Here is a 22,510-nt window from a genome sequence, read left to right on the forward strand (position 1 = left end):
AAATAGCTAAAATACAAGAAAATCCAACTTTTACAATCTGCAGATAAACATTGTTCATTCTGATTCGATATGACCCTCTAAGCTTCCATAGCTCAAATTGAATGTATGCTTGTTTCAGAACTGTAATAAAACAGCTTTTTGACTTGCACAGTTTGTGGATAAGCAAAATCCACATTGTTCTAATGGCAATTTCCTTGGGAACCATCATTGCACACAAAAACAAAGCAGAAAAATTAATTTAAGGCACATACTGCAGATTATAAATAGTAACAGACCAACTGCTTGTCATATTATAATTGAGCTAGCAAGCAAAGCTTAACTGAGCTTAAAGGAAGTGGGCCACTGTTTAATCAAGAGAAAGCCCAGACCCACTGCCCCTCTTTGAACACGCATCCTAGACAGGCTTTTCGTTAGATGTGATCGTGAAGGATAAAGCTTGTGTGCACCTACTACACATAACAATCGATACAACTGTCTTCATATGGGCAAAAACAAAACAAAAACAGACTAACACAGCTAGCTCTTCTAAAACTATATCTTCATACAGTTTCTCACAATCAGTATTCTTCTTGTAGGAAGCTAGGAGCACATATGGCCACACTATAAACATTACACAGTAGACCTCTAACAGGCTGTGAAATATTGCATTTCCTATCACTTGTTAGAATAATGTTTACATCGCTACTTTGTACCTCATGGTCTAAAATTTGAGCATTAGTTTTTATTTCATGATCCAAAAATAGAGCATTATTCTCTCCATGGTATGCTTTTATTGTCTGAACACTGGGCATTATACCACCAAAAGTGTCCCAGGTTCCCACTACCATCATGTATCTCTGAGCACTGACTGCCCTTTGGATAAAGGGAGAAAAAGTTTTAAAAGTGATACATCCAGTCAGTTCCATTACTTTGTAGGAATACTGTGAAGCTCCATCAATTTGACAAAATATTAAATATTTAAGCATCTGTTTAAAAGACAAATAATGTACACATCAAGCAGGCAATGGGGACAGCTTCCAGTCATGCATAGTTATCTCTAAAATGGGTTGTATACATGGATATGCTGATAGCCACTGTGACACAGCAAGACTCAAGACCAGGGAGGTCTGAGTTCAAACATCTATCAGCCATGAAGCTCCCTGGGTGCTCCTGGGTCAATCAATGTCTGTCAGCTTAACCTACAAGGAGGATAAAGGAAAAAGGAAGAATCTAGCATGGTATACTCCCACCAAGGCCACAGACTGCCACCAGGCCACGGACCGGGGGTTAGGGACCCCTGTCTTAGCCAAAATTGTAAATATACAAAACTACACAAAGGTGGTAGAACCCATTTTCTAGAACTATGGCTACCCCTTTTGATGTTCACTGAGAGAATACCTACTCCAGATGGCTGCACAACTTTAACACATTGGCTCAAATACAGCAGTAAATCACAATTAGAGTAGGCCCATTGAATATGAATTTCGGGAGTCAACTCCTCCATAAGTTCCATTTATTCAGTGGGCCTACTCTAGTTGTGACTTACTACTGAATTTCAGCCATTGTTGGCTTACTCATAAATCAGAATACTGCTTAGGAGCCTTGATTTTGCACTGGAAATACAGAACTCAAATATTGTTATTAATATACCACTGTCTATAGTAGTCATTTTCAACGTGAAAAAAAAAAATTGGCCAAGGCCATGAACACAATAAGAAAGAAATACAGGTCAAATCAGGATTGTATAAGTTGCACAACAAACCCTATAAAATGGTGTGTGAAGAATTGTTTCCAGTTTGTCATCCCCTTTAAATGTGCCAGGGCCCCTCTGTTGAGAATGGCTGGTCTATAGCTTCAGGCTCAAAAACACTAGCATAGAACCCTCAGTGTCCCCAAATTCTGGACTCCTCCCTAGGTCTCACAACAAAATTTAGCTCTTCAGGACTAGCTTATGAGACTGTTAAATTGCTATTACCTTTGGGATCCTCCTGGCCCTGCGTGTAGACAGAAGTTCACTTGTAGTACTCAGACTGTCCTCATTCAGGCTGGAGGGTGAAGAGGGGATGCCCAGCTGGGCCAGCAGCAGCATATCGTCATGGCTGTGCCTCTTGGGTAATCGTGGCAAGCGATGGCTTTTCCTTTCTGACCAGTTTCCAATTCTTAGAGACTGGCTGCTTGGCTTTGAAGGTAGCTAAGGAAGGAAGGAAAAGAAGTAAGTAATAGAAATATAGCTGGTCTCAGGCCAATCATTCAGGCTGTGATGAGGTATGCCAAGGCTTCATTATACTCTTCATCAAACTAGCAGAAAAATCTCAGCTGAGCTTCAGTGAACACTGAATAAGGAGTGTTTGTCAGACTGAGACAAAAATTGCCTTTTCCTCAGCAACTGCATCGTGTCTTCGGTACAAGCAGCTTCTTTGTAGTCACTCAGAAGAGCAGTCCATCTAGCCCAGCATTTCCTTACCTTCACTGTCTGCCTCAGATAGAGCCTCTTCTCTCTGAGATTCTTCAAACAGATAATGGTCTTGGATTGTATATGGGAACTAATTACAGTTCAGGTTGGACTACGTATCCCAGAATCCTTCAGCAAACATAAGGGGATTCTGAGAGGTATACTACAAAAAGGCAACATTTCTGAATTCTATACATTGTATGCACCAGAGGTAAACTGTACTGCCAGGACTTCTCTCCACTGATAACATTCTATGTACAGTGGGACTTAACTTCTGAATAAGCCTGGATATAACTGTATAGCTAGAATACATTTTCATTCATTCCTTTGCAGATATAACATTGCAGTGTATTTCATGCATCCTACTAAACATCTCCATAACTATTAATGCAATCTATTTGGAAATGGAACCTTGTTCATTTTAATACGAATATATCATGGTATTGTATTCGCAAAGGCTTTCACGGCTGGGATCTAATGGTTGTTGTGGGGGTTTTTTTGGCTTTTTGGCCGTGTTCTGAAGGTTGTTCTTCCTGACGTTTCGCCAGTCTCTGTGGCCGGCATCTTCAGAGGGCTGGAGTAGGAACTACTTCATGGTATTATCTGTACATGTGATTCATCAAAAACAAGAAAGAGCAGCAACAGCACTAGCTCCCTTAATGTGAATTACTAAGAGCCTATTACATGTAGTGTAGAGTTACTCTATAATGTGAAGGGTATGATGAACTAAGTACATACACCAGTGCTTAATAAAAGATTATTGGGGAACCCGTACAGGATGTGTCTCTAAGGAAATTAATTATAATTGGATTATATATTTCTAAGAGGCATTCCCTTCAGAGAAAAAAATTATTGCAAGACATTCAAATCTTCAAAACGCTGAAAGAAACTGCCACCTTTTAAAGACAAAACACATGTGTTTATGTATGTAACAAGTTTTATCCTGGCTTTCTGGCCCTGTATACTCTCCAGTGCAGCTAATCCTCAAATTACACAATACTTTAGTAATACATAAGCTGTTCTCACCCTGAAACCAAACAATCAAAATAATTAACATAAATCAAAACAAGGAACAAAACTGACACACTATTCCTGCCTCTGTATTCAGAACATCTGAGTCCTGTCTTCTCGGTTCTAGACTCTGCTGTGTTACCAGCTATGAGCCTTCTTGCACCTGAACAGAATATCTGAGCAGAATATCTTCACATAGATAATCCTGTTTTCTGAAATACTTGTTTAACCTTAGGGCGAAAAGTCAAAATGAGTTGTGAAATATAAAATTTAAAACAGTCATGGTTTAACCAGAAAGGATAACTCATCAATTAAGCCCACTCTGATTGAACACTAAACTGACATTACTCATATTTCAATGGTTTTGCAGTAGATTATTATGTCACAAATATTTCAGACTCTGAAATAATTTTACTAATGTCATATATTAAAAAAAATAAGTCCCTTTAATTTCAGTGATGTTTACCCAGAAATTATTTAGGCTGAAATCAGAGGAACACTTATCCATTAAATAAATAGATCAGAGTTGGCATCAAATAAGTAACAAATGGAATTGCTGTAGCAGATAGATGAATAACAAAGAATCTGTTTCTTGGAGGAAATACTGCTCTCTTCATCATTTTCTCAGCTGATAATAAATATGATTTGACACTAGCTTCCTCACTGAATAAATATGAATACTATGTAGTTTTTATCAAATCTGTTGATCACAGTAAAAATCTCTCTAGCAGGCAGATTTATCTACAATAATGGGAAACAAAGAACGAAAAAGAAACAAACTCTGTAGTAAAGAGTGACAGAAAAATGTGATGGATTCTGATAATTGCAAAATACAACAAAGAATAACAAACAATTTCAAGTAATACAGATGTATCCTCAAATGTAATACAGTTTATGAAAGGCTCTGCTTTTGAAGCTAATGAAACATCAAAAGTGTACAAATGAAAGCTGCTCTGAGGTCTTGAGCAAATAGTCAAATGATTCTTCTTTTCTTGTACTGTTTTTAAAAGCCAAAATATGCTTAGTTTATACAGTACCTATGTATTCCTCTGGATGGTCCTTTTGCAGAAGATAAATAAATAACACTTTCACATCAAAACACAAGGACTGAAAAAGAACTCAGTGTTATGAAAACATGCTCTATTTACCTGTGGAGGTGTTGTGTACTTCCTGTCCTGCGGAGTCCACATCCTGTGCAAAGAATCCAGGGAACTTTCAGAAAGCTGCTGCGATTTTCGGCCTGCATTACGGGCTTTCAGCTCCACATCCTCATATGGGTTTTCCTTGGGTGAATCTCCTTTACAGTTTTTTTTTAAAGAAAAGAAAAACAGATAGGAATGTTTTAAAAAAAAATGATGTGAACCGAGCGAAAGGCTTGTAGAAAACCTCCTTTGCTTCTAGTGTGACTCATCCTTCCAACTGCAGCTGGAAGTACTTGGATTAGATTTTGGCTATGAAAGCCAGTGTGTGTGTGCATGTGTGTTTCAGTAGGGATTTCACAAAACTGCCTTCTGAGTCCCCACAGCTCAGCTTTATTCATAAAAAAAGAAACACTAAATATAAAACTACTTTAAGGAGAAACAGGCAACCTACCGTCTACTGTTTACTCTGAAGTCATAGGGTTCAGTAGAAATTACAGTTTTGTAAAAGAGCACAGAATTGTGAATCAGTTGTTCTCTCCCGTAATAAAAGGAATGCAAATTGTTTTACTTTCTTTTCCAATTCCCTGAATGGAGTATCCTCGGGTGCAACACCAATGGTTGTAAAAAGTAAATTTTAAGAAAAATGATATTATCTTGTCACCCCCTTCTTAGTATATCTGACACAATACTTTTGCTTTATACTAAATTCAACACATAATGGGTGATGGTGGGTTGATTTAATAGTGCATCCCATTCCCCCAGCTGTCAGTGCTTCTCTGTTGACTTCAAATAAGAAGGAATGTGATAAGGAGAAATCCACAAGATTAGAGATTTCAGCATGCCCTGGGTAGTGGTTCCCAACCTTGGATCCCCAGATGTTCTTGAACTACAATTTCCAGAAATTTGGGCCAGCACAGCTAGTGTTGAAGGCTTCTTTTAGTTTTTGTCCAAGAAAATCTGATGACCCACGGTTGGGAACCATTGTGCCTAGCATGTCTAGTGGAACACTGGTATTTTCCTGGCAGAAAACCCTGAAATGGGACATTTTGAGGGTAAATCAGGGCACATCTGGCTTTGAATCTTCTGGAGACAAATCCACTCCTTCCCCCCCTGAAAAGGCCCTACATGTACCCTGAAACCCTCACCATCCCCCTTTTGTTGTCTGAGAGTGTGGTGTGGGAAAATTTGTGAATTTCTTAGCTATGTCATTCTCTAATACAGGACTGCAAAGAAACAAGTAATTTTCATGTAGAATTGGAAAAAATACAAATGTATATCAATGATGAAGTTGGCAAAAATAGAGTCATTTCTTTCAGTTTAAGGAATTCTTCATATGGCTTTTACTCTAATTTCTACAAACATTTGCAATATCCTAAAGAAATGTTACTCATACAACTTTTCAAAATAAATTTTGAAAAGTCACTAAACTAAACAATTTTGTGGAACAAGCTTGAATGGCTATTAAAAAGAGAAAGACAAAGAACAGCTGACTTTTAATACTGATTATAGGCATGCAAAATTATTTTAAAAAATCTAAATAACAAAATTAATAATGTTGGAATCTTAATAATACTTTCTTAAAGATCTTCAGATAAAATGGAACTTCTGAATTAATGTGGAAGCGGATCAGAAATATGTAATTTTAAAAAACAACATACATGAGCCAAGGAAGCGATCAACCTGCTTTGGCTCATGTATGAGGTTGTTTGCATGCACCAATGGGAGCTGTTGGGAGGCGGAGCCAGAGAAACTTGCAGGGAGGGGTGAAGCAGTTAAGAGTTAGTTAGTCGTGAGACAGAGAGGAAGATCATGAAAGAGTCTGACATGAGAAGTCAGTTAAAGAGCCAGAGAGGAGAGTTAGTCTGTGAGGGGAGGCAGTTGAAAGTGAGGAACGTATAAAGAGTTAAGGGTGAAACAAGTTATTACAAAGCTACTGAATACTTTAAAGTCTTTGAATAACCTGTTTATGTGAACTGTGTACAATAAACCAGTTTTGTTAAACTTTACACGCAGTATGGACCTCCATCTTTCTAAATAAATATTGTTGACAGAGATCAACTGGTGGCAGAGTAAAGGGGGAATGTGGCATGGGCCTCAGGCTAGTGAAATAATCTGGGGACACGCTGAGGGAACATCACACAAACTATTCATGTTCAAACTATACAGGAGAAGTGTGGGTGTTTGCTGTTTCCCCTTACCTCTTCCTACCAATACTGTAACTGAAAAAGATGTGTGACCTGACATTATAACAAGAATTTTTCCGGTCCCCATTCACCCACCCACCCCAAAATCAAGGGAATGCTCATCTAATTGAGGCTTACCACCCACCTGCTCCTCAGATTATTATAATTCCAACACCAAATTAACACATTTCTCTATTGTTGCACTTCCTATGAGATGCAGCTAGCTGATCAATCAACTGATTATCACTCTAATTCAGTTGTTCGCAACCTTTGATAACCCAGGTATTCTTGGACTGCAATTCCCAGAAACCTTCACCACCAGCTGTGCTGAATGGGGGTTTCTGGGCATTGCAGTCCAAGAACACCGGGGTTACCCAAGGGTAGGAACCCATCCTCTAATTTGTTCTTGCGTGGAATGTGTTGTGTTTCATATGACATATTGTTTTAACTTCAGTGTATTCACCAGCAGATGCCTTAAAGTATTTTTATTGGAAAAAGGCACCAAAGACTTATCATAAAGAAGAACCACCCTGTTAGATTAAACCAAGAGTCCAGAACATGTAGGCAATTGCCCCTCTTCCCCAGCAAGAAACTACTACCTCTGAAGCTCTTACCAACCAGCCTAATGGTTTGTTCCAAGCTATAGATAGATATTAGGGACATGGTGGCGCTGTGGGCTAAACCGCAGAAGCCTATGCTGCAGGGTAAGAAGACCAAGCAGTCATAAGATCGAATCCATGCAATGTAGTGAGCGCCCATCGCTTGTCCCAGCTCCTGACAACCTAGCGGTTCGAAAGCATGCAAATGCAAGTAGATAAATAGGGACCGCCTTGGTGGGAAGGTAACAGCGTTCTGTGTCTAAGTCGCACTGGCCATGTGACCACGGAAGATTGTCTTCGGACAAACGCTGGCTCTATGGCTTGGAAACGGGGATGAGCACCGCCCCCCAGAGTCAAACACGACTGGACAAAAATTGTCAAGGGGAACCTTTACCTTTACCTTTACCTATAGATAGATATAGATACAAATAGGTAAAGTAAGCATTCTTTGAGGTACACTACTTGCTACTTAGGTATGTCAAATCTCATTTGCAATGGCCAAGCCTGCTCAGGTCTAGTCTGGAGAAATCATTTTGCAGTCCTTTATAGTTTGAGTTTCAAATATACTGAATAATTTGGTGTCACTGGCAAACCTGACAGCTTCACTGCTGACTCCAGATAATCTACACAAATTAAATAGCACACCTCCAAATAAACCAATATTTTAGGATAATTTTAATTACAAGGCTTGACGGCAGCAACAGCTGCTTCACTAGAAAATGTTTCCATTGGCAGTCCTTCATGATTATCTCAGAAGCATGGAATGCAATTGTATAGATTGTACTGGAACTTGTAGACACGCCACCTCTCAGCTCAGATGAAATACAATTTTAAAAAATCTGTTCATTCAGCAAATACATTTTAATGAAAACATAGTCTTTTCAGAAGATAAATTTACAGCTAAATAATCTAAAATGATACTTTTAAAAGTCTCTCTAAAGAAAAAGAACAATGATGAACTAAGATTCCACAATCAGTTTCCCAGGATAAGTTCAGAATAAAGCAGTTGCAAACATTCATAGCTAAAACAGGATTACAGGAGATTCATAATATGATAAAAATCCTGGGTGCAATTAAACATCACACAATCAGGCTGCTGCTCATACAGTCAGATTATCACCCTTCTCCTACGGCACATTCCCCTGAAATTGGCTCTGGACTTGTTTTTTGGAGGATCTGCTCCCCTTGGCTGCAGAGCTGTACCTTCTCCACTCCATTGACAGAAGCTGTCCCTTCATGCTAGTTGGGTGCTACTCTCAAGGGTCGTATACAGATTAGCCTGCAAAGAGGAAAGCCAAACTAGCAAATAGTATCAGTTCTGGGTGAGAATTGCTAATTATTATTTGGATAAAAAAAAGACAGGAAAAAATAGTCCTTTGCTGTGGTCCTGAGGAAATATTGGCAGCTGATCTTGCCATTTGCATGGGGAAGAACTCCCCTGTTTTGGACGGAAGCTGGCTCCAACGTACATTTAAAAACACAGATTACTGAAAAGGCATATATATATATAGACGCTGAAAACAATTACATGGAAATGATAATGTCATTTTTTGGGGGGGGAAATAGTTCTATCTACATTTACAGTATCTGTTTTAGGAGTACGGTATGTTTTTTTAATTGCTTACTCAGATACATATCTGATTAATTCAATGAGTCTTACATCTCAGTAGATGTGTCCGACACACACACACACACACACACACACACACACACACACACACACACACACACACACACACACACACACACACACATATGCAGAAGAAGAAATTGGCAAACTTGTTTTCCTAGGCAGCAACTCCCAGAATTCCCCCAGCAAACACTGTCAGTTTTGGCTGAGTGATTCTGCAAAGAGTAAATTCAACATAAATCTCTTCCCCTTCTACTGTATGGGCCACAACAGTGAAACAAAACAACAGCTGATATGAATAGGGCTTTTGAAAGGACATCATATTAATGTATTCGTGAAGGCTTTCACAGCCAGGATCTAATGGTTGTTGTGGTTTTTTGGGGCTCTTTGGCTGTGTTCTGAAGGTTGTTCTTCCTAACGTTTCGCCAGTCTCTGTGGCCGGCATCTTCAGAGCACAGAGTGCTGTCCTCTGAAGATGCTGGCCACAGAGACTGGCGAAACATTAGGAAGAACAACCTTCAGAACACGGCCAAAGAGCCCGAAAAACCCACAACAACCATGACATCATATTAGATTGGCACTCCTATCTCTCTTTCTCTATAGCAGGTATCTGCATAAAAAAATAAAATGCACCAAGAAAATTAAACTAGACTATTTTCTAGTTATTAAAAAAATCTGTATGTTAAAAAAGAAATAACACCTTATATTTTACCCTAATTTCTGCAATTGCTTCTCACTTTCCCCTGTATCCCCCCCCCCCGCAAATCAGAGGACAGTGTGTGTCATTTATGCAGATTCCTGTGCTATTGACATGATTATGTAGAGGTCTTTTGCCATTAATATAAACTGTGATGGGAAGAACAATAGCAGTTTCATGAGAATATGACCAGAAGCCCAAGTGGGTGGCAAAATTGCCATTCTTTCTTTATGTACATTCATCAGCAATGTAGATAGGTGCTTTAAATGGCTCTCCACTCTCCCATTTGATGCCAAAAACAACCCTGAAATGTGAGTGAGATGACTGGGCAAGAAGTTGGTCAAAGGAGATCAAGTAAGCTTTGTATTGAGCTGGGTTTTGAATGTGGGTCTCCTTGTTCCAAGCCCAACACTAACCATTACATCTAAGATCAGTGTTTACCATATAAATGATGTAAAAGCTGAAACATAATCACAGAAAAACAATGCAACAATGAATGGGCTTAATTCGCATGATATTAAAATAATCTATACTGTATTATTTTGCACAATATGCAAATGTCAATATTATGCAAATAAGGTTGCCTGTTTGGAATTGAAGAATGGAATATTGCAACCCTAGGGTCTGAGATCTCCAGTGAAATGTAGCATTCAGTCTTCAACTGCTTCCTTTGCTGAACCTTTCCTACTATCACATGCCCCTGTTCTGTCACAGCTGTAAACTGTAGGGAATTGAACCCATTCTTTGCCTTGATGGCAAGAGAAGAACTTAGCGGCACTGCAGACATTCACAAAGAAGTTCCTGAGAGAAGGCAAATACTCACTATTTATTATAATGAACAATGTTTAGGTTCATAGCTTCAGTCGCTCACCCAGAAATACTGAAGGAAAGGGCAAACTTATTTTAGCTAAAATTTGATACTGTACCAGATTTCCTTAATTCAGCATTTTATGAAATGGGCAACATTTCAGTCACAAAGACCCTCCTTTATAGATATCAACTCTCTTTTTTAATGAGTCTTTTCAATTTCTTAGATTCCTGAATAAAACACCACTATATTAATGAATGATGGTAAATCTTCTAGCTAGCACATTTCTCTTCAAAATGGTTTTGTTGGCAGCAAGGTACAGCAGCCTCTCTCCAAAGTAAAATGAAACGATGGTAAAATAATCAGCACATTCTGGAGAGAAAAAAAACCATCAATAATGTGGTGCTAAGGAGGTCAAGCATTGATGAATGGTTCCTGATGTTTGCACTCCTTCAGTATGCAGTGCTGAAAAACGCAGCCAGACCCTCAGTGCGATGATGCAGCACAGAATGTCCCATCACACTGGCTGTCAGGCTGCGGGACAGGGAGCCAAGTCTAGGCAAAGCTAAGCAAGCCAACCATGGAGTGAGTCAGGAGTGAAAATGTGTCGGAGAACAAGAAAAAACTGCCTTCCCCGTGTATTTCTATGGAATAGCAGCTTCCTTTCCCTTCTGACAGCAGGAATTTGTCAAAAGGAATTTCATCAAGCAATGAAATAATTTCTTCCACTTTGTTTATCATTCAGAGAACAAATCTGCAATCAAATAAATATCTGTCGTTGGAAGCATTTGCTAGACAAGATTTTCATAAAACAAGCATTAGGTTGCCAAATGGCTTGAGCCATTTGCAGCATTTTCAAATCAACAAACCTGCCTGATGTGGGACTGACATTGACAAGGAGACTGAAAAGAGAGGACATGACTAAATTGTTCCAGCTGGTGTGCAGGCAATTTCTGTGACAGCTCAAAATAAGCCTGAAATTGCCCCCCCCCCTTATAACAGGCAATAGCCCCCTCTCCTGTCCCCAGAAATAAAACCTCACAATCTGTAGACCTGCAGGACAAGATAGAGGCCTCCAATGTAGTCTGGAAGTTATAATACCTGAATAGTCCTGCAAAACAAATCCCTTTTTTGGGGGGCAGGGAGTTTGCATTCGTTCCGATAAATGTGCCACTGATATTCATGAGCAATGGGCCCAAATATTAGTCAAATAACCTCCCACATTTCTGAGCATGCAATTCCAATGACATCAGGTATCACTGTGGATGAAAGAAAAAGATATAAAGCCAGTGGTGCAAAGGCTATCTGACTTCAGATCAGAAAATTGCAGGTTTAAGTCTTGCTTGGCTTAAGCCTTCAGACTCTGTCTTAGAAGAGTTTGAAGTTTGGTGGTACAGCACTAATTTTGCTTTAAAACAGTCTCAGTCTTAGTCCTTGGCACTCCAACTAGAACTCTGAAAGACTGGCCAAGAGTCACGGCCAGTCGCTGGCCCGAATCCCATTGGGGATTTACACTAGCATAAATGTAATTGCACAAATTGTGGCACCAAATTGTTGTTAACTAATGAGTTCCTGTCCTGATGCATAACTTGTATTGCAGACAAGAAGTTACCATTAGGACAGATTATGGAGAGACAAAATGGTTTTCTGTATGCAAATGAGTCAGACGGGGTGCATTTTATCCCCTTATCTGTTCAGTCTGTTCACAGAACACATCATATGGATGAAAGAGGAATGAAAATTGGTTGAAGAAACATCAATAATTTAAGATATGCAGATAACATGACCTTACTGCACAGAGCAGAAATGATTTCAAACTATTGTTAGTGAAAGTAAAAAAAAGCAAATGCCAAAGCATGACTGCAGCTGAATGTTGAGAAGACAAAAATTGTAACTACCGAAGAAACTTTAGCACTGACAATGAGGAAACTGATATAGTTAAGAGACTTTGCGTACCTTGGTTCAATTGTCAGTCCAAAGGGAGAGTGTAGCCACGAATGAGACTACGAATGGCATAGTGGAAGAATTAAAACAGATCATCAACTGTAGGGATGTGTCACTGGAAACCAAGATCAACCACACTCTTGTATTTCCAGTCACCAGGTATGGGTGTGAAAGCTGGATAGCAAAGAAAGCTGACAGGGAAAAAATGTATTTATTTGAAATGTGGTGCTGGAGTAGAGCTGTGCAGATACCCTGGATTGCCAGAAAGATGAACAAGTGGGTCCTAGATCAAAACAAGCCTAAACTATTTCTGGTAGCAAAAATGTTTGAACTCAGGATGTCCTACTTTGGGCACATCATGAGAAGGCAGGATTGTCTGGAAAAGACAATAATATTAGGAAAAATGGAAGGTAGCAGGAAATCCTTCATGGATTGCTGCCTTGTCGTGGCGAAGGGGCTTGAGTAACTCAGAAAAGCTATGGGCTATGCCGTGCAGGGACACCCAAGACGGACAGGACATAGTGGAGAGTTCCGACTAAACGCAGTCCACCTGGAGTAGGAAATGGCAAGCCACTCCAGTATCTTTGCCAAGAACACCCCATGATCAGAAACAAAAGGCTAAAAGATATGACGCTGGAAGATGGGACCCTCAGGTCGGAAGGCGTCCAACATGCTACTGAGGAAGAGTGGAGGCAAGTACAAGTAGCTGCAGAGTTAATGAAGTGGTTGGGCCAAAGCCGAAAGGACGCTCAGCTGTGGACATGCCTGGAAGTGAAACGAAAGTCTGATGCTGCAAAGAAAAATACTGCATAGGAACCTGGAATGCAAGATCTATGAACCTTGGGAAGATGGAGGTGGTCAAACAGGAGATGGCAAGAATAAACATTGACATCCTGGGCGTCGGTGAACTAAAATGGACAGGAATGGGTGAATTCAGCTCAGATGATTATCATATCTACTATTGTGGGCAAGAATCCCGTAGAAGGAATGGAGTGGCCCTCATAGTCAACAAGAGTGGGAAAAGCTGTAATGGGATACAATCACCTTGCCAACAAAAGTCCGAATAGTGAAAGCTATGGTTTTTCCTGTAGTGATGTATGGAAGTGAGAGCTGGACCATGAAGAAAGCTGACCGCCGAAGAATTGATGCCTTTGAATTGTGGTGCTGGAGGAGACTCTTGAGAATCCCCTGGACTGCAAGGAGAACAAGCCTATCAATTCTAAAGGAAAACAACCCTGAGTGCTCACTGGAAGGACAGATCCTGAAGCTGAGGCTCCAGTACTTTGGCCATCTCATGAGAAGAGAAGACTCCCTGGAAAAGACCCTGATGCTGGGAAAGTGTGGTGGCAAAAGGAGAAGGGGACGACCCGAGGATGAGATGCTGGACAGTGTCTGCGAAGCAACCAACATGAATCTGACACAACTCCGGGAGAAGATAGGAGAAGATAGAAGATATATAGAAGATAGGAGGGCCTGGCGTGCTCTGGTCCATGGGGTCATGAAGTGTCGGACACGACTAAACGACTAAACGAACGAAAGAGCAGGAAAAGAGGAAAGAAAACCCAATACAAGATGGATTGACTCCCTAAAGGAAGCCACAGGCTTGAATTTACAAGGATTCGGCGAGGCTATTGAGGATAGGGCATTCTGGAGATTGCTTGTTCATAGGGTCGCCAAACGTCAGAGGCAATTTGACTGCATATAACAACAACAACAATTAGTTGCTGTTCATGCAACTTGGCATATGTCCAGGAATGTGTGCAGGAATTCATTAATTAGCAGCCATGTGCCACTGCCATTTAAACTATTACCTTTTATACCTAAATAAATCCCTAGGAGTAGTCTAGCCAGTACAAATAATATAGAACTAGATGGAGCGATTGTCTGACTCAACATATGATTGCCTTCTGTATTCCTAAGCACAGAATTAACGGAACTATTGTTGTTGTTGTTTTCTCATTTAGTCGTGTCCGACTTTTCATGACCCCATGGACCAGAGCACGCCAGGCCCTCCTGTCTTCCACTGTCTCCTGGAGTTGGGTCAAATTCATGTTGGTCGCTTCGATGACACTGTCCAGTCATCTCATCCTCTGTCATCCCCTTCTCCTTTTGCCTTCACACTTTCCTAACATCAGCGTCTTTTCCAGGGAGTCGTCTCTTCTCATGAGATGGACAAAGTATTGGAGTCTCAGCTTCAAGATCTGTCCTTCCAGTGAGCACTCAGGGTTGATTTCCTTCAGAATGGATAGGTTTCTTCTCCTTGCAGTCCAGGGGACTCTCAAGAGCCTCCTCCAACACCATAATTCAAAAGCATCAATTCTTCGGCGGTCAGCTTTCTTTATGGTCCAGCTCTCACTTCCATACATCACGACAGGAAAAACCATAGCTTTGACTATTCGGACTTTTGTTGGCAAGGTGATGCCTCTGCTTTTTAAGATGCTGTTGAGGATTGTCATCGCTTTAATCGCTTTCCTCCCAAGAAGCAGGTGTCTTTTAATTTCATGGCTGCTGTCACCATCTGCAGTGATCATGGAGCCCAAGAAAGTGAAATCTGTCACTGCCTCCATATCTTCCCCTTCTATTTGCCAGGAGGTGATGGGACCAGTGGCCATGATCTTAGTTTTTGTTTGTTTGTTTGTTTGTTTTTGATGTTGAGTTTCAGACCGTTTTTTGGACTCTCCACTTTCACCCTCATTAAGAGGTTCCTTAATTCCTCCTCACTTTCACTTAATTCCTTCCCACTTTCACTATTAGTATCATGAAACTCTGTGTATCTGAAGAGGCAATTTATCCACAGCTCACCAAATATATATTTTGGAAAAAAAGACACTACAAGTATAAGCAAAGACCCGAGTCAGTTTTTTTATCTACAAAAATAAAGTAGCAAAATGCCTAAGGATCTTAGTTTAACAACGGATCAGCATGAGTTCTGTCAACAAGATGGGACAGTAAGAACAGTTTCTGAGATGTCATATAAATTGCATTCATGAATGTTTTTAGTCAATGCATTCTAACTGCTTCAACCTATAATGTTAGTTATAAAAACACACACAGTTGCATTTCAGGAAAGCTCCTGAACCAGCCATAAGGAGAGGAATAGAGACATTCTCTTCCTCCATCTCTCCCTGCATCCCGATCTATTTGAAGATTTATGTGACAGACTTTTGGGACAAAAGCAGGCAAAGAGCTAACACTCAATTAAGCAGTGTGCACAAATTTTAAAACAAAACAGTCATGAGTATCTTCCAGATTGCTTGGCCTTTATTTCCAAGGCATGCTACCTTGGTACGGGATAGTCTACATTACCTAGGAAATGTAGCACAGCAGGCTAATGTAAGCCTCTCTCCAGCAGTTGACCTCACAAGACAACTCCAAGCTCACCATAGAAAAACCCTGCATCTATCCCAACACCCAAGTTATATCAAATCCCTAATATTTTCCAACTCAACCTCAGTTAGCATCTCTTAAACATATGGCGGTGTACAGGAAAGAAGCACTTTGCAAAAGCAGGTGATTCTACAAGCAACAAGTGAGGATTTTTACGAATGTTTGGTGAAATCATGAATATGGGGTTGTATCCCAAGAATCCACTGAGCCACAAGACTGAACTTGGAAGCATGACTTTTTTTTACTACCATCTAAGTTTTAGCTGATTGATCACTTAATTTAATATGCATAAATCTGCATAAATACGTCTGAAGGAAAAACATTGTGTTTTTTAAAATGTCCTTTAGGCCAGTGGTCCACAACCTTTTCTGAACCGCGGACCGGTTGGGGGGACAGGGGGCAGAGCCTTGCATGCGTGCATGTGCGCAGGGGTGGGGCACCCATGTGTGTGGGTGGAACAACCATGTCCATGTGCACAGGTGGGTGGGGGCACTTGTGCATGCACGGGTGGGCGGGGCATCCATATGCACATGTGTGATGGGTGGGGCACCGATACATGCAAGTGGGGTTGTGCGTGTGTCCATGTGGGGGGCATGTGTGCATGTATGGAGGGGCGTGAGATCTGTCTCCCCAGCCTGGTCCTGCCAAACTCATGGCCTGGTACCAGGCCACAGACTGGAGGTTGGGGACCACAGCTTTAAGCAATCAGTTGAACTAAAGATGCTCTTTCTTCAAACTATGGTTTGTTTCTTTCGTTCAGTTTATCAAGTTTCTTAGAAAATTGTCTTCTCACCTTTTCTTTCAAATCTGTCTTAAAGACAATGAAAGACAGACCATTCATATTGTTTCTACTTATAGTAGAAACCTCTAGTTAAGGTCATAAATTATTTTTTGTCTAACACACATTTTAAATGGACCTAAACCAATACGGACATTCATAAGTTTTGACAAAATTTGGATTTGCCTCTGGTATGCAGAATGAGGTCAAACAAAAAATGAAAATGTAGACTTTGGGAAGGGTTGAGTGATTCCTAATCTGCCTCTAGAACCACATCAAAGCAAGTTCAGACTGCTAAAATGGTCTAGGAAGCCCAAATGAAAACACCTGCAACGTCTAGTGTTTTTTTTTCAGATTAGACTATTAGCCTTACTGTTAAAGTCTGAATCTACACTAAAGTAACCTTCTGTAATATACTTATATATATATGTATGTTTCCACTGGAAAAAAGTATTTTGTCTAATGAATTTTCCTTAGGCATTTATACAAAAGAACTGGGATCCAACAACAGCCTGTCTTCTATTTTCGCCTTCAAAATCAATTGATTTTCAGCTGAATTAGGCCAAGAAGGGGGGAAACTATGCAGAAACTGCATGCTAAATACATTCAGGACTGTAGCTTAAACTAGTGAAATGTCAGTGGAGTCAACCCACTTAGAACCAGCTAAGATATTCATCAATTTTTAGTTTTTAAACTATCACATTTACATTTACTCTTTTTCTGCCATGCCACTGAATATCACTAGATCTTTTACCATAGAGATCTACTGTATGGTGTAACAGACATATATGATGCCTCCAAACAAACAACTTCAAGCACTGTCAATCAAAAACCAGTGAGCTGTTATTACTTCTTTCCCAGCCTAAACTGTTCTGTTGTGGTTGAAACAAAAAGGTTAAAATAATGTCAATTTGTAGGACTCCACCATTCAGTAGAATTCCTTTAAGAACCCCCTTCCCCTGCCTTAATTTACTACTATAACCTAATATGCTTGAGTAACTTATCACAGGACCACTAATTTGTATAACTAGAAAAAGCATATTCACTCAAAAAAATAACAAATTGAAACAAAATTAAATGGTGGCTTAAACATTTGTGTAGATGCTTTCTCTTTGCAAGTCATCACCCCTGTAGAAAATCATATACAGACATACAGTCAGCCAAAGAATGCTCTGTTTGTTCATATGATACTGGCCATAAGACTACTGTATATCACAGCATGGTGCTATTGCTAGTTAACAAATTGCTGCCTAAATTCCTTGTCATGTGCCAGTCACATGGCTTGGCCGGCAGCAAGGAATACAAGCAGTAACTCATCAAGTAGTGACAATTCACTGTTGCAATCTACACTCTTGCTCTTGTAGCAGCATAAATCACCCTTATGTTGGCGAGTGTGTTAAATACTGGCTTTGATTGGTCACCAATACATACAGCCTGCTATAAAAAGCCCTCTTGATCACATGTTTAACAAATATAGCAAGGCTGACTCAGCCTTCCATCCTTCTGAGCAGAGTAAAGTGAGTACCTAGCTTGCTGGGGGGCAAAGTACAGCGGTGCCTCGCACAACGATTGCTTCATACAACGATGAATTCACACAGCAATGGGTTTCTTTGAGGAATTTCCCCCATCGTTTAACGATGTTCTCTATGGGGGAATTTCACTTAACGATGTCCCTTTTTCGCTCCTGTAAAAGTGTCTTAAACTGTTAGAAACCTGTTTTAAATGCTTGCAATCATTAGCCCACCTCCTGAACCCTACGCAAACTTAATTTGGTGTTGTTCTGAGTCGTTGTTAATTTTTGGTGATTTTTAAAATTCTCCATTGAAAGCCTTTGAATGGTCCGTTCAAAGGCTTTCAATGGAGAATAAAAAAAATCACCAAAAATTAACGACGATTCAGAACAACACCAAATTAAGGTTGCATAGGGTTCAGGAGGTGGGCTAACGATTGCAAGCATTTAAAACAGGTTCCAAACATTGTAAGAGACTTAAAAATGAGTGAAAACGGACATCGGAAAGGACTTCAAAAGCACTGAAGCCGGCTTCAGTGCTTTTGAAGCTCTTCCGTTTTTGCTCATTTTTAAGTGTCTTACAATGTTTGGAACATGTTTTAAATGCTTGCAATCGTTAGCCCACCTCCTGAAACCTATGCAAACTTAATTTGGTGTTGTTCTGAGTCGTTGTTAATTTTTGGTGATTTTTTGTTTTTCCCTCATTGAACTCTATTGAACTGTCCGTCCAATGCATTTCAATGAGAGAGAAAACAAAAAATCACCAAAAATTAACGAAGACTCAGAACAACACCAAATTAAGTTTGCATAAGTTTCAGGAGGTGGGCTAACGATTGCAAGCATTTAAAACAGGCTTCAAACAGTTTAAGACACTTTTACAGGAGCGAAAAGGGAGATCGGAAAGGGCTCTTTGATCTCAGTTTCCCTTTTAAAGCTCTTTCTGATCTCCCTTTTCGCTCCTGTAAAAGTGTCTTAAACTGTTTGAAGCCTGTTTTAAATGCTTGCAATCGTTAGCCCACCTCCTGAAACCTATGCAAACTTAATTTGGTGTTGTTCTGGGTCTTCGTTAATTATTGGTGATTTTTTCTCTCTCTCATTGAAAAGCATTGGACGGACGGTCCAATGCTTTTCAATGAGAGAGAGAAAAAAATCACCAAAAATTTTGACGACTCAGAACAACACCAAATTAAGTTTGCATAGGTTTCAGGAGGTGGGCTAATGATTGCAAGCATTAATCTGTTCCAATTGGAACGGATTAACAGGTTTTCAATGCATTCCTATGGGAAATGGTGTTTCACTTAACGATGTTTTCACATAACGATTTTTTTTATTGAACCAATTAACATCGTTAAGCGAGGTACCACTGCATTGTTTGCATGGTTATGTTGTAAACTGCCCACAGAATGTTCCAGGTACAATGGGGTGGTATATAAATCAAATCAATAAAACAACAAAAGCTACAAAGCAATCTCCCTATTATGCCACTTGCACAAAGTATTCCAACGAATTATATTAAACCATCTAGCCCCCAAAATTAAACCTCTTCTAATTCCAGAACAGGCAGGCTTTAGACATGACAAGAGCTGTACAACTCAAATCTTAAATCTAATCCAGCATATAGAAGATGGTTTTAAAACACATTAAATAACTGGAACAGTGTTTGTTGACCTTACAGTGACACATGATACTATCCACAATCAATTGCTGCTCAAGAAGATCTACTGCCTTATTAAAGACTGAGGATTACTTTAAAACTGATTTTTGTTGTTGTTTATATTCTATGGAGGCACAGTCACTGGAGAAATCAAAGGACCAGTCTCCCACAGGGTAGTATTCTGGCACCATTACTTTTTAACATTTACACAAATGATCAATGAACATTCCCATACTCCAGGAGTTTCAACTCTACTGATTCTTTTGCCTTGACCTTCCAGGGAGAAATCTTTGGGGTCACTGAGCACCAGCAAACATCTGCATTAGAAGATCTTTCCTTATATTGTAAAAACAGCCACCTGAAACCAAACCCTTTAAAAATATAAGTCTGTGCCTTCCACTTAAAGAACACAGAAGCAAAGAGGAGGCTTTGAGTTAGCTGGGATGGCAAGATTTTGGAACATTGCCCTACACCAAAGTATTTGGGTATCACTCTGGATCAAACCCTGATTTACAAAAAAAACATCCTCTAAACACCAAACAGAAAGTTGCCAACAGAAAGAACATTCTTAGAAAACTGGCTGGATAAAACTGGGGTGCACACCTGCAAATAATAAGAACAACAGCTTTGTTCCTTTGCTACTCCACAACAGAATAAGCTCGTGCCATATGGCACAAACCCTTCATGGATTGCTGCCTTGTCATGGCGAAGGAGCTTGAGTAACTCAGAGAAGCTATGGGCTATGGCGTGCAGGGCCAGCCAAGACGGACAGGTCATAGTGGAGAGTTCCGACTAAACACAATCCACCTGGAGCAGGAACTGGCAAGCCACTCCAGTATCTTTGCCAAGAACGCCCCATGATCAGAAACAAAAGGCTAAAAGATATGACGCTGGAAGATGGGTCCCTCAGGTCGAGAGGCGTCCAATATGCTACTGAGGAAGAGCGGAGGACAAGTACAAGTAGCTGCAGAGCTAATGAAGTGGTTGGGCCACAGCCAAAAGGACACTCAGCTGTGGACGTGCCTGGAAGTGAAAGGAAAGTCCGATGCTGCAAAGAAAAATACTCCATAGGAACCTGGAATGTAACATCTATGAACCTTGGTAAGCTGGATGTGGTCAAACAGGAGATGGCAAGAATAAACATCGACATCCTGGGCATCAGTGAACTAAAAGGGACAGGAATGGGTGAATTCAGCTCAGATGATTATCATATCTACTATTGTGGGCAAGAATCCCATAGAAGGAATGGAGTAGCCCTCATAGTCAACAAAAGAGTGGGAAAAGCTGTAATGGGATATAATCCTCAAAAATGATAGAATGATGTCAATACGAATCCAAGGCAAACCTTTCAACATCACAGTAATCCAAATTTATACACCAACCACCACTGCTAAGGAGTCTGAAATTAAACAATTTTATGAAGATTTACAACACCTTCTAGAACTGACACCAAAGAAAGATGTTCTTCTCATTCTAAGGGACTGGAATGCTAAAGCAGGGAGTCAAGAGATAAAAGGAACAACAGGGAAGTTTGGCCTTGGAGTTCAAATTGAAGCAGGGCAAAGACTAATAGAGTTTTGTCAAGAGAACAAGCTGGTCATCACAAACACTCTTTTCCAACAACACAAGAGGCGACTCTATACATGGAAATCACCAGATGGGCAATATTGAAATCAGATTGATTATATTCTCTGCAGCCAAAGATGGAGAAGCTCTATACAGTCAGCAAAAACAAGACCTGGAGCTGACTGCGGCTCTGATCATCAGCTTCTCATAGCAAAATTCAAGCTTAAACTGAAGAGAGTAGGAAAAACCATTGGGCTACTCAGGTATCATCGTCGTTTCGTCGTTTAGTCACGTCCAACTCTTCGTGACCCCATGGACCAGAGCACGCCAGGCCCTCCTATCTTCCACTGCCTCCCGGAGTTGTGTCAAATTCATTTCGGTTGCTTCGCAGACACTGTCCAACCATCTCATCCTCGGTCGTCCCCTTCTCCTTTTGCCGTCACACTTTCCTAACATCAAGGTCTTTTCCAAGGAGTCTTCTCTTCTCATGAGATGGCCAAAGTACTGGAGCCTCAGCTTCAGGATCTGTCCTTCCAGTGAGCACTCAGGGTTGATTTCCTTTAGAATTGATAGGTTTCTTCTCCTTGCAGTCCAGGGGACTCTCAAGAGCCTCCTCCAGCACCACAATTCAAAGGCATCAATTCTTCGGCGGTCAGCTTTCTTTATGGTCCAGCTCTCACTTCCATACATCACAACAGGAAAAACCATAGCTTTGACTATTTGGACTTTTGTTGGCAAGGTGATGTCTCTGCTTTTTAAGATGCTGTCAAGGTTTGTCATCGCTTTCCTCCCAAGAAGCAGGCCTCTTTTAATTTCGTGGCTGCTGTCTCCATCTGCAGTGATCATGGAGCCCAAGAAAGTGTCTGCGAAGCAACCGAGATGAATTTGACACAACTCCGGGAGGCAGTGGAAAATAGGAGGGCCAGGTGTGCTCTGTTCCATTGGGTCACGAAGAATCGGACATGACTAAACGACTAAATAACGATGACAATATGGCACATGCTAAGCAAGTGGAAGTAACTCTTAATTAATTCTGCAGAATTATTACTGGCTGCCTTAAACCTACTCCCACTGAAAAATCCTATTACTGAGAATTTGGTTGGCATTGCCCATCCAGAAATAGAGAGGTGCTAGCAAACCCCCTGGACAACAGGTAAAATCAAGGAAAAA

At 40.4% G+C, this 22,510-nt stretch overlaps 1 protein-coding gene across 5 annotated transcripts in view; it reads right to left on the reverse strand.

The window, feature by feature from the left end:
* DENND2B (DENN domain containing 2B) overlaps positions 1-22,510 on the reverse strand; it is a 212,536-nt gene that overhangs the window by 56,077 nt on the left and 133,949 nt on the right. For all 5 annotated transcript variants that reach the window (XM_072985737.2, XM_072985740.2, XM_072985736.2 and 2 more), the window contains 2 exons: positions 4,591-4,739; positions 1,955-2,170 (listed from right to left, as the gene is read on the reverse strand). In XM_072985737.2, the coding sequence (XP_072841838.2) occupies positions 1,955-2,170; positions 4,591-4,739 (365 nt within the window). The remainder of the gene's footprint in view (positions 1-1,954; positions 2,171-4,590; positions 4,740-22,510) is intronic.

Source organism: Pogona vitticeps, chromosome 1, assembly GCF_051106095.1.
Source record: "Pogona vitticeps strain Pit_001003342236 chromosome 1, PviZW2.1, whole genome shotgun sequence".
NCBI classification, from domain to species: Eukaryota; Metazoa; Chordata; class Lepidosauria; order Squamata; family Agamidae; genus Pogona; species Pogona vitticeps.